This window comes from Bradysia coprophila, unplaced genomic scaffold (assembly GCF_014529535.1).
Source record: "Bradysia coprophila strain Holo2 unplaced genomic scaffold, BU_Bcop_v1 contig_70, whole genome shotgun sequence".
Lineage (NCBI taxonomy): Eukaryota > Metazoa > Arthropoda > Insecta > Diptera > Sciaridae > Bradysia > Bradysia coprophila.
This window is the reverse complement of record NW_023503941.1, coordinates 1,005,144-1,018,137: the sequence shown is the minus strand read 5'-3', so window position 1 is coordinate 1,018,137 and position 12,994 is coordinate 1,005,144. Positions and strand designations below refer to the sequence as shown.

Genomic DNA, 12,994 nt, shown 5'->3' with positions numbered 1-12,994 from the left:
AACTTTTCACATAAAAATGAAAAAACATTTTCTTTATTGCAAAAGCCCTCTTTCCATTAATTTTTTTTTTATAATGGCCATGTGTTTCGTTTAACTTCATTTTTTATATATGTTTTTATTCGATTGAAAGTATAGACGGAAATGTGTAATATCATAAACCTGAATATTAGCAATTAAATAAATTCAAAACAATATTAATTGCCAACATTATTAAGAGAAAATGTTTGTAGAGGAGAGTATTTCGGATGATGGCATGACTGGGTTGGAACAACAGTTTAGTTAAAGCATCACAATCTTGCACGATTCTCCTTAATTCTAGTGAATTCTTCTGAGTCTCCAAATTCGTTGGAAAAGTGTGTGAAAAGAACCAGATTAATACTTCTCACAACGCAGACGAGAAATTAGTAATTTTCTCACCTCAGATGGGAGACTTCGGTAGCATTTGTTGTGAAATAGTTATTTGTTTACCTAGGGAAGAAAATTTTGAAATTTCATTTCGAGGGTGTTCTTTGTGGCCAGAGCGTAGCTAGTGCCAACTTTTCTTCTCAAGGTTAGCTATTTCACAACAAAGGCTGATGTTTGTATGATGTTTCAGCTGAGATAAGAAAATGACTAATTTCTGGGCTGCGTTGCCCTGTCACTTTGTTTATGTTTTCAAATATGGTATGGGGAATTGGCATCGCTCTTGTTGGAATTTCCTATTTCTCCCCTCGGTAAACAAATAACTATTTATATACTGATCGCTTCTAGGTATACAAGCTTTAGAGCCTATTCGGTCTGCCGAGAGTGTTTAACTCGAGGTCTACACAGGCATAAGCATTACAACGACTGAATGAATGTGTAGTTTATTGTCAAAACTCCTGAATCATCTTGTTTATCGTTCCATCGTGTGGATCGATCCATTTACGCGGCTGTTTCTAGCGTGGAAAGCTGATTGTCGACAGTATGAATTGGAGAAAAAATAAATGTTGCTTTGTCGTTAATTTACGGAATGAAACCACCAACCGATAATAGTAATTTAACTGAAACAACAGAATTCAATCAGTAGTAAAAATAGTTCACCACATGTTTTAACTGCGGAAATCCCATTCAATTAAAATGCATTTTCGAATATATATTGGAACATTTCGACGTTATACTAAAATAGCAACATTCTCAATCGTACACAAATGTGATCTTTGATCTGGGCGGCCCGCGTCTGTTTTTATTATTTTTTTTTTTTAAATATAAAAAACAACAAATTTTTGGTTTTTGTTTCAACGTGTGTGTCAGACTGCATCTCAAATGGAAAATGTAAACTGCATCCCAACCGAAATGTTCAATTTCAATTGATGCGAAATTAGAGTTTGGAGTTGTTTTCAATTTGATATTTATTGAGCCAATAAAAAGAAAATAATTTACAATTTCGGTGTACTTTAGAAGATCAAAAAGCTTTGGAAAGAAGCATTACGTAAGCCGGTTAAATGAGAGTTTTATATTCGTGTATTGGATGAATTGGAATCATTTTATCGAGGAAAAAAGCTCTTTAATTACATTCAATACACACATTATTGTGAAGATGCTGTTCGTAGTAATTGATGTTTTATTTTCATTATGATTTTGTTGCTTTCATTGTAATAAAATTTTGTTTGCTTTGCTCTAATTATTCATCTTCGAGCCCACTCAGACCAGAAGGTATACTACACACCAAAGAATCGTAATTCGAATTCGTTCAATATTTTTACTCAAATATAAAAACGTTCAATGTTAATAAACTTTAATGTGATTATATACGATGTGCTAATAATTATGTGAACATTATCACTAAACATCTTACATATGGCTCTGTCGTCGTCACGTACATATACATAATAATGTAACAGACGCAGTATGATTAATAAATCGCTTGAATCGCGTTTGACTTACATTTTCTAAGCGATGACATTTTCTATTGATATTTTAGATTGTACGAAAAACGAGATTGAAATAATTTCGCTCGAAGGTGTGCGGTATGCTCAGGTGGTGATTATAATAAAATACGAAATCATGGTCGACTCAATTTCATTGCGTATGGTTTTAGCACGTTAGCACTACAGCCGTCGCAGTCAACGAATAACTTACAAGGACGGACAATTCGTTTTTATTTTATTTTGTGTAAACGACAAATGTGTGAAAAAAATATCCAAAAAATTCACGAAAATATTTATTTTCCGTAGGTTACAACGAACCATTGTGTCGGTGATTGTTCTTTAGGTATCGGGAATCGGGTATCGGAAATGAAACACAATTGTGGTGAACCACAGACCGCAACGAGTCTGCATGGATAGAGAATAATTGGAATTTCATTTCGATTACGATTCGCTAGATTTGTTCGTGTGCAAATTGACATAGTGTTTCTAGAGCATTGGATCGAGTACCACTGTGGCCATGGCCTGATAAGAAATGGTATTTCTTGCCTATTAGTGCAAAACGTCGAAAGACGCATCGAAACAGAGGTCAAACGTCCTACCATGGCAAATGGAGAACGACACTTCAAATATATGCGCAAGTATATGTTGGACGCTTCTTGACGCTTTCACAATCATGGAATTTGTTCACAGATTGTTCGTTTGAGAAGTGGATCACCACCGGATTCGAGTGGGTTTTGATTTTTGTTTTGTTTTTATAGGAAGGTTACAGAGATTTCTTGGTACAAAATTACTTAACCTAACGCAAATTAAAGACATCGGACAAATCAATGGTTGCAACATAAATAGAGAAACTTAATTCCAAACGGAGTGACTATTCGACACCAGTGTCGAATAGCCACACAACACAGTGCATGCTATTTGACACCGGTGTCGAATAGCCATACAACACAGGGCATGCTATTTGACACCGGTGTCGAATAGCCACACAACACAGTGTATGCTATTTGACACCGGTGTCGAATAGCCCAACAACACAGTACATGCTAATTGACACCAGACGCACTCATTTGTTTGGTTTTAAATATACGCAATGGTTAAAATTACTATTAAATGTGAAATTCAAATATTGATGTCAATAGGTTGTGGTTTCCGCAATGTTGGTATTTCGTGTAAGAAGGTCAAGAGGGGTCGATATTAGTAACGATGATAAATTGACATATTAGCTAAAAATTGTTGGTGCTCTGAACGTTGGAGATCCGTTGTTGTTGTTCTCTTTTCAAATAATTACATTCTGAATTTCTAATTGGAGTTTCCGACAATTGTAAAAAATATTCTCAGTGTATAGAGAAAACTGAAAATTAAAAATCAAAGAATAAAACAATTTTGCACTCAAGAAATAGCGAAATCATATTGGTTCCCCGTCTGATGATTGTTCTAAACCTGGATCGAAATATAGCGAAATTATAATTTTGACTAATGGTTAGTTAAAGTAACTAGAACTGGTACAATAATTATCAGAAATCGTAAACCGTATTGGAATGAAATTAAATTTGAAAAGAAAAATTTGGTTCACGGGTGGGGACCGAACCCACAACCTTCAACTTGCCGGGAGACAGTAAATGTTCGTATGTACGGAAAGCGACAGCGTTACATGTTGAGTATGTGTGTGTTGTAGAAAAGTTCGACAATTGATCAGCTTGTGTGCAACACACGATATGAGCTGTGACGTAGCATTTGAAAGAACGGTTCAAAATTAGAGTTGAAAAGAAGATGTCCACGGTGGCCCAATGGATAGAGCATCAGCCCGGCAAGTTGAAGGTTGTGGGTTCGGTCCCCACCCGTGAACCAAATTTTTCTTTTCAAATTTAATTTCATTCCAATACGGTTTACGATTTCCGAAATTATAAATTCACAACCAGATCCAAATCATCAGTGAAATAATGAAACATACCAAAACATCTTCAATGCCAGGCTCAACCCGTAATTCCCAACATTTATTATTTTCAATGCATATCAGTCTTACAGTTCCAACAAAATAACGAATTCTAAGAATTTAAAATTTTTTTCGCAATTCCGGTCCATAATCATCACCTTTCCATGCATCCATTTAATGTCGTTTTGAAGGTACTTATTTCACTGTATTCCCGGACACAGTGCAATATGAACTTTTTTTTCGCACGCAGTGCGATACCAACTTTTTTTCGCACGCTAAAGAATCTATTACCTTCAACGAAGGCTAAATTTTTATAAACGGCTATAGAGTCAAGGCTGTATACTTTGGGGAGGTCACGCAGATGCAGATACGCGGGTTACACACCACGTTTTATACAAAAAATTCACTACGCCATACAAATTTAATTTTGGTGAATTTGTTTGTATGGAAAAGGTGTGTTCCCGCATATCTAATAAAATGGCGGTCTGCGTGACCTCCCCAAAGTATACAGCCTTGTATAGAGTCACACAATTATACCGAACGTATTGTTGAAGCGTATATACTAAGCATTGACTACTCGATTTCATTCAACGCGTTACATCACATTGCAATGTGTATTATAATGCAGCCTTCTTGATCGTTCATGACCCAAAATCACATAAATTCTTGTCAGGTTTAAATTTTTATTCCTTAAAAGTATGTGGTCTAAAACTAGGATCCCATATGCTTGTGTTTCTGATCTTATATTAAAAATAATTTAATGAGTAAAGTCTGTTAAAATTAGAAGCTATACTGTATCTGTTCTTAATGATTAGGTCTCTCCTATAAAGTTACGCTAGAAATGTTAAAATTTGACGCCAATGTGATTTAGATATCTTTTTATCACAATTTCAAAAATGCAATGCGAAGATATGCATCTGAAAAAGTGAGAGAAATCAAAAATGGTGGTTTGATGAACTTTGCGAAGTGTTAAAAAAACTCAAATACTTTATCTACAGCTAGGGAAAAGCACTTATTAAACAAATAAAGTTTTCGTTTCTAGTTAACCTGTGATTTTTTTAGAAAACAAAATATATAGTCTAGATTAGCCAGACAACACAGCGCGCGCGAAATTTATTTCTGGCTCCCAAAGGTGGGTGTCGAATAGCATCAGCTGTGTTGTCTGGCTAATCGACACTAGTGTCAATTAGCATCTACTGTGTTGTGTGGCTAATCGACACCGGATGCAAATAGCACGCACTGTGTTGTCTGGCTATTCGACACCGGTGTCAAATAGCATGCACTGTGTTGATTGGCTATTCGCATCCGGTGTCAAATAGCCACACAACACAGTGCATGCTATTTGACACCGGTGCCGAATAGCATCGGCCAATTCCAAAACCCACCGAAACACCGACCTTCCTCTTACATAAAAAAAACCATACCCAACGACCCAGTCCTAATCTGTTATACAGAAGAGAAACGAAGATTCAAGCAAACTGAATGCTGGCTCGAAACAAAGAGAATTGTATTTGTGGAAGGTGTCGCCGTTTCATATTAATATTCCTAATGCATCACTTTATACAACCCAATTACCACCAATAAAACAACAATATTGAAGTAAATCATCTGGAAAAATCGATTTTTCTTCACTTGGATACGGCCCCACCGTATAAACCGTTTGAAAGCGAAAACCTAATTTAGCTGGTGGTATACAGTTGGCTTCCGGCTGAAGTAATATGCACATCGATTGTGTACGGCTGACTTTCATGGCAGACCGTAATCTATTTTACGATAAACAGCAAACACTAAAAGGTGTATCACCAACTAGCATAGTGTCGATTTTCAATTACATCGGAGCACTATTTTCAGTTTCGACTCTCCTACACACAGCAAAACTAACAAAATTTACCGCATTGTGCGGGATAGGATGAACTTTATAAAGGCGCCATTATGTATACATTTATGCTGTGTCATAGAGCAGAGTTTTGCAGCTGATGCATTAACAAATTCGCACAGGAGATGGAAACATTTTGCTTTGTTGTTTGTTTTGCTAAGTGACGATTGAACTTTGAATTTGAACCATTTGAACGGATGTAGAAGTTTTATAGCGTTTCGATAGCAAGGTTTTTTGTTTTAATCAGTCTATCTCAGTCTAATATTACATGTAGCAGATGGACTCAACGCTACCTCAGTTTGTAAGCGTGAGCTTGCCACAAATGACTTGCCATTTATTTGAAGATACTAAAGCAGATGCAGTGGCAGCCAATGGTATTCGATCTAGTCTAAGACACCAGCCTTTTATGGCCAACAACAAGTGTAGTCTGGACCACCGGTCTAACGTGACTTCGTGACTCCGAGGAAACTTAGGTGCTATCTCGCCTAAATGTAGGCAACGATACCACACTTTGTAAGCGTGAATTGACTTGCCACTTATTTGAAAATATTAAAAGAGATGTAGTGGCAGCCAAGTGTTGACATATTTTGAATCGGTGTGTCCGATCTAGTCTAAGACACCAGCCTTTTACAGCCAATAACAAGTGCAGTCTAGACCACCGGCTTAACGTGACATCCGAACCACGCCCGAAGTATGCCCCGATGAAAGTTAGATGCTAAATGTGGTCCAGACATAAGTACACAAATTCATCGTTTTTTGGTTACGTCATACGAGCCATTCAGAGTGCAATGCGTTGCATGCAGCCACCAAACGTGATGTGTTTCGGATAAAACAGAACGAAACAAATAGCCGAACCGTCTCTTAGTATTGGTGTAATGATCGAATTGCGGTAATTCAATGGTAAGACTAGAAGACTGATTTCTATCGAGTTAATCGAAATTAATTTTCAATTTTCGTAAAAAAGAAAATTTTTGAATTTTCTAGCGAATTGTTTGTTCATTTTTCATTTAACGAAAATATTGGAGAATCAAACTTGTCTAAAATGAAAATACATTTTAAATATGAACAGTCGGTCGCATGGCCACTTTTAAGGTTTTTGACTTTTTACACACTTTTTTTTTAAATGCCCTACAAAAAAGTGTGTAATTACCTTTTTGCGATTACACACTTTTTCTGAAATTACCAAAAACGTTTTTATTTTGTAATGAAACACTTTAATCTTTTTTTACGAATTTTGTAATTTATTGAAAACTGTCAGCACGAGTCTTGCTGCACGACCCTTTCAAATACCTTTAAAATGAGCTATTACATGGAAAAATTGCATGTGATTTACTCTAAAAAAGTGGTTTTTCAACTCAAAAATTCCTAAAAAAAATCGGACATAGGCGAATATAGGATCTTATATATTCTGGGAAAAATATTTTCTTTTTGAAATGATCCATAGGTTCTGGAGGCATGTACGAAAACTCGAAATTTTTCACAAAAATCGCCCGTGCAAGTTTATATTAACTTAAAAAAATAGTTTGTGGAGTCTTTATTGTTGGAAAATGTTGAGTTGTTGCAAGTAGTAATTCGGTCTGGATAAAAAGTTAAAATCGACTCCAGACACTTTCAGTACAAAAAAAGTTGCAACAGATTCCAGGGGCGCTTTTTTCTGAAAGATATTGAGCCTCAATAATATATTCTAGAACAAACTATGCAGAAAAAATGGGTCTCCGGGCTGCGCAGACCTAATTTGTACAAATTGAAAATTACTTTGGTTAGAGTAGGCGGCTATAGTTATACATCTATTTGTCTTTTACTATTCAATGTATTATGTAATTTTGTACAAATGATCGTTGCGCTGCCCGGAGACCTATTTTTTCGGCGTAGTTTGTTCTAGAAAATTTTATTAAGGCTCAATATCTTTCAGAAAATACATGCGCCCCTGGAATCGGTTGCAAATTTTTTTGGACTTTTTTTACGATTATCGCGAATTTAATACCCTTAAACAGGTAAATTGCCAATATTTTCTTATGAAATTGAGCTTGTACGGTTTCATTAGAAAAGCACGGGATACGACTAAATAAAACAGGTTGACTTGGTCATAAAAAAACTTCACTCACAAGTGTTTAGTAGGAGTCAGAGTTCATGAAGGTCGCTTTATACCACAAAATTGGTCGAAATTGAAAAAAGATCCGGCTGTGATAATTTATTTTCTTCATAACAATAATAGTGGGGCCCTAATAGACCAATTCCAGGAAAAAAATCTCATGTGTAAATACTTTGACTAAAAGTTGGTTCAAGCTCACAGTGGCTGGTCTTTTTTATGTGAAAATCAATTCTCAGTTTTGGAAAAAAGTGTGTAATTACAAATTTTTTGTGCAAACATAAAAGTGTGTAAAATACACACTTTTAAAAAGTTTTTACACACAATGTGTAAAATACACGCTTAAAAGTGGCCATGGTCGGTCGGCCAAACAATCCTCTCTATAGCTAAACCGTTACCAGCTAAAAATATCGCATTTTGTTTACCCGAATTTCCGAATTAATCATGAATGTTTTTATAATAATAAGACATGATAGATTCGACATTACATTATGTAGCCAAAGCTGCTATTGAGAACATCCCCCCGTTGGGAGTCGTAGTCCATTTACTATACGCTATAAGTAATCGTTTACTGACTGATTAATAAATAAACAATCACTACTTGCTATCGATGCCGTAATTATAATATTTAATTTAATCGCAGAGGTATCCAGAGCACAAAAAACATTACGGCTCTGCTCTATACCGATTGGAACGTTTGCTATCAGACTAGCAGCACTTTTTCTTTAAAAAAAAATTAGTCTGAAATGACGTACATTATTTAAACACTTTTTTTTTGTGCGGCATTGGCAACGCTAAGCACACAAAATGTTTATTTTGCTCTAATTAATTGGCATTTTATTTATAATTGTAATTATAGAACACGTTGGAAATGTAAATACAACAATGGTTGTCATAGACGTGTTAGAACATACATACACATCTATATACGATATCGATGCGTTTGCTCAGTCTATTGAAAATTGGTCGACGAATATGGCAGTTGACCCTTTTCGAATTCTTCATATATGGTTCCCACTCAACAAAAAGTATTCAGAGAGCCGTGAGAGAGCAAATTGTCAAATAAACAAAGCAAAAATTGAAAAAATTCAATTTTGTCTCTCACACGGAGTACTTTTTCGGTAAGTGGAAATCAAGCATTACATTCATTCACTGATGCACCTCCATGCATTACGTTTACGTCTATCAATTTTACAATTCGACCGATTTCATAACATCGAATCATCGACATTACCCGCAGTAACTATTACAAGAATTAGACTGGTCTACTAATCGAGCCATATCGGCTGGTTTAATTAGTCGCAGAACTTAACCGACATGTGAATGGAAAAATATAATGTTGGCTGGTATAGTAAGTAGCTGCTGCAATGAAATTAAACGAAAGGAAGTTTTTCGTTGTCTGGTGTTCACATTCTACTCGTTTAATATTTGCACACAATTCTATTTGCACATTTTTAGTCTTATCAAATTTCTGCACTGAATTTTTCCAACCTTTGTAGTCGAAACGACCGAATGCTATTTACGACGTTATACGTGAATTAATTCGCGCATACAGCTTTTATCGCCTAATTATTTAGTTTGCTGATAATACAAATTCAATACCAACAAAACCGATATACGATGACACAGAGTAATTTGAATAATAAATTCAATTTCGTGATCAAATTGAGTTTATCTTTTACGTCGACAATTACGTTTGTGTGGGCTAAGACTGTGTATGATTGTTAAGTCGACGATCTGATAATACAATGCATACACAGACCTGTCTGTGATGAGTATTATATTTTCAGCAATTCGAAGAATTCTGAATGGAAAATCAGCCAGAGAAAATTGAAAAAAATCGGTTGAGTAAGTTCGAAGATCTGGTGGAAAAAGGGCTGTTTTGGAGGGATGGCCAAGGTTTTTCGCATACATTTACGAAAGAGCACACATCGATTATTAATGACGCCATTGACCACGCTAATCGGGAAAAAACAAGTTGATGTACGAAAATCGGTTTATGAGTTAGAGCCCTCAGAGTGATCGTAGAATGGCCAGGTGATGGTTTTTACATACAACTGATGCCAAAGACCGATTTTCATAATTTTTTTTAACTTTTGGAATTGTTAATGTAACAGACTGGTGCCCATAATTCTAACATACAACGTGGTCCACCACATTCCCAGTTCAAGAACTTTAGGATTTTGAAGAATTTCTGAGGTTTTTTTGGGCTCCCTTCTGGACATTTGTTATTATTGAGGTATTAACATGTTGGTTTTCAAAATTCTAGCACCTCACGTGGTCCACCATCTCTCCATTTCTGAAACTTTAGGATATTGAATGTTAATTCGGTTTTTCTGGATTCCTTTCGGATCTTTTGGTATTGTTGAGGTAGTAGCGTGTTGGTTCCCAAAATTGAAGCACTACGCATAGTCCATCATCGTTCCCGTTCAAGAATTCAAGGAATTTGTGAGTTGTTTTTTTGGGTCCCTTCTCGATTTGTGTAATTATTGTGGTGGTACTATATTGCTTCCCAAAATTTCAGCACCCTACATGGCAGGGCCTACTTTTTAGAAACTTTTAGAGAAAATCGAGAAATTCAAGAAACTTCGAGAAATTCAAGAAATTTCGAGAAATATTTCTTGAATTTCTCAAAGTTTCTTGAATTTCTCAAAGTTTCTTGAATTTCTCGAATTCGAGAAATTTCAAGAAATTCCAGAAAATTCAAGAAATTCGGGAAACTTTGAGAAATTCAAGAAATTTCAAGAAACTAATTTCTCGAGTTTCTTGAAGTTTCTCGAATTTCTCGAATTCGAGAAATTTTAAGAAATTCGAGAAATTTCAAGAAATTCAAGAAATTAGTTTCCAAACAGTAGGCCCTGCTACATGGCCCACCATGTTCCCAGTTCAAGAGCTTCAATATTTTGATGAATTTTTCAGAGTTTCTTGGGTTCCCTTCTGTACTTTCGGTACTATGGTGGTGGTAGTAGGTTGGTTCTTAATAAATACTTATCCCAAACCTACTTGACTTGGAAGAGAGGTTTAATTTTAGTTCTTCGATTTTATCTCTGATAATTTAACAGATAGAACTCAGTAAGCGACTTTGACTTCCACTGTGGCTCAAGATAACGGCGCAGAATTGGTAGCTTTACGCGAGCTCTGTTCATAGCGAAATTTACAAAAAATCATCTCTGTAACAATAACTCACCATTTGGTCCATATTTTTCTTGATTTCTTTTTATTTGATCAAGTGAAAGGCCCCGTTCTGCATCTGTTCCGAAATAATTTAAAGTCTCTTCGACGGTTTTGATATGGCCGTCCTCCATTTTGTTATTATACTAAGCTCGGCAGTTCTGTAAAAGAAAGAGAAGAATGTTTTATGAGCCAATCCGAACATTTTCTTTGCTGTTGGTGGGAGGGATTCGGTGTCACTACCGACCTAACCGTTACCGTACTATTTAAGGTTAGAATTTAAAGTTTTTTTTTGAGCTACACATGATTTATTGACTCCCATTCAAAAACCAAAACAGTTTGGGCGTACGGTTAGATTGTCAGTGACGAAATATGAGAAAAATCAATCGGTTTTGCCTAATACAATTGTACACTTTAAGCGACGCTGAGTTATTCACTTTAACTGTCACATCACTTTTCATTATAGGTTTACGAGCACTAGTTGCACATTAATGACCGTTTTTCCATACACTACACTTACTAACAATGTACTCGAATGTTTAGTTAATTAAAATGTTTCATGTCGTACAGCTCACATCTGGTTCCTGTTGATTACGTGCACGTTTTTAGAAAATAGTTTCTTATGTTCCCCCACTTTACGTTACGCTTCGTTTTTTGATAAAAGGCTACAGATGTTGTATTAAATATGGAAATGATGAGACGATCAACTTAGCAACAAAATGTCTCAACTTGAAGATGTACGATATGGTGAACAGTTTTACTACTGACATACAATCAATCGAACGATGAGCTATATTTACAAAATGCTTTAATGAAGATGCGGAAAAGTCAGAATAAATAAAAAATTGTAATTTTGATGGTGACTCAATTGACGTAGAACCAGGGAGTGAAGTCTCTCCGATAGGAGTCCATTCCTATTGCTTAAGTTTCCCATTTATTGTCCGGGTACAACAGACGAAAGAGGTCATGAACACAAGCAAATCGGCATGCACGAACGAAGTGCAAGTGCAATAAAAAGTATTTCAGAGGGATCTGGCCGGCAACAAGAGAAGAGAAAAAACGGCTGAGAAGAAAAGATTATTTGGTGAGTGAAAGAACAGGGTGAATGAAAAATTGATCAACGTCAGACCAACAAAATCCCATTTTGATAAAAGACAGAATTGCAGTTTTGCCAGATCGGGAAGGATTTTTAGTTAATGTACAGTGATAGACACCCTTTGAAATGAATGCGGCGCGCATGCTCCAGAAGATGTTTTCAATTTCTTTAGTTTGAGATCAAAAATGATTTTGTTTTTTGAGAAATTTTCCTCAGTTCTGCAAGTTCTTGAAGACAATTTAAACCACAAAGAAAATAATTTCCAAATTTTCCCATTTTTGGTGTGACATCGCAAAAAGCTTTATCCAATTAATTAGCCAAGGAAGTGTTGTGGATCGGTAAATTTCGTAGGTAGTGTCTTAGATCCTACGAAGAATCGTAACAGCAGTAAAGGATCATCAGAATAGAGATGTCAAAGGATTATTCGCTGGAATTTTGCATATTTTTGTTTGTTTTTTTTGGAATGCAAGCAGCGAACGTAAGACCTAATCTCGCAGAGCATTTTTTTCTGTTAATATCACACGTTTATGAATCATTTGACAAAAGTGCTGCTTTTACTCAATGGAAGAAAGTCTGTTGGCCGCGGTTCTCGCAAACATATTGCCTTATTCACTGGTTGTCTTATCAAATGATTGGAACAGGGCCTATTATTTGGGAATTAATTCCCAAAATTCCCAAAATTCCCAAATATTCCCAAATATTCCCAAAATTCACAAATATTCCCAAAATTCACAAATATTCCCAAATATTCCCAAAATTCCCAAATATTCCCAAATATTTCCAAAATTCTCAAATATCCCCAAATATTCCCAAATATTCCCAAAATTCCCAAATATTCCCAAATATTCCCAAATATTTCCAAAATTCCCAAATATTCACAAATATTCCCAAATATTCCCAAAATTCCCAAATATTCCCAAATATTCCCAAATATTCCCAA

General features: G+C 35.6%; 1 protein-coding gene across 12 annotated transcripts in view; it reads right to left on the bottom strand.

Moving 5' to 3' along the window:
- Window positions 1-12,994, bottom strand: part of LOC119083564 (calcium-transporting ATPase sarcoplasmic/endoplasmic reticulum type) — a 59,022-nt gene that overhangs the window by 30,276 nt on the left and 15,752 nt on the right. For all 12 annotated transcript variants that reach the window (XM_037193298.1, XM_037193289.1, XM_037193293.1 and 9 more), the window contains one exon: window positions 10,975-11,119. In XM_037193298.1, coding sequence (XP_037049193.1) covers window positions 10,975-11,092 — 118 coding nt within the window. In that variant the 5' untranslated portion in view covers window positions 11,093-11,119. The remainder of the gene's footprint in view (window positions 1-10,974; window positions 11,120-12,994) is intronic.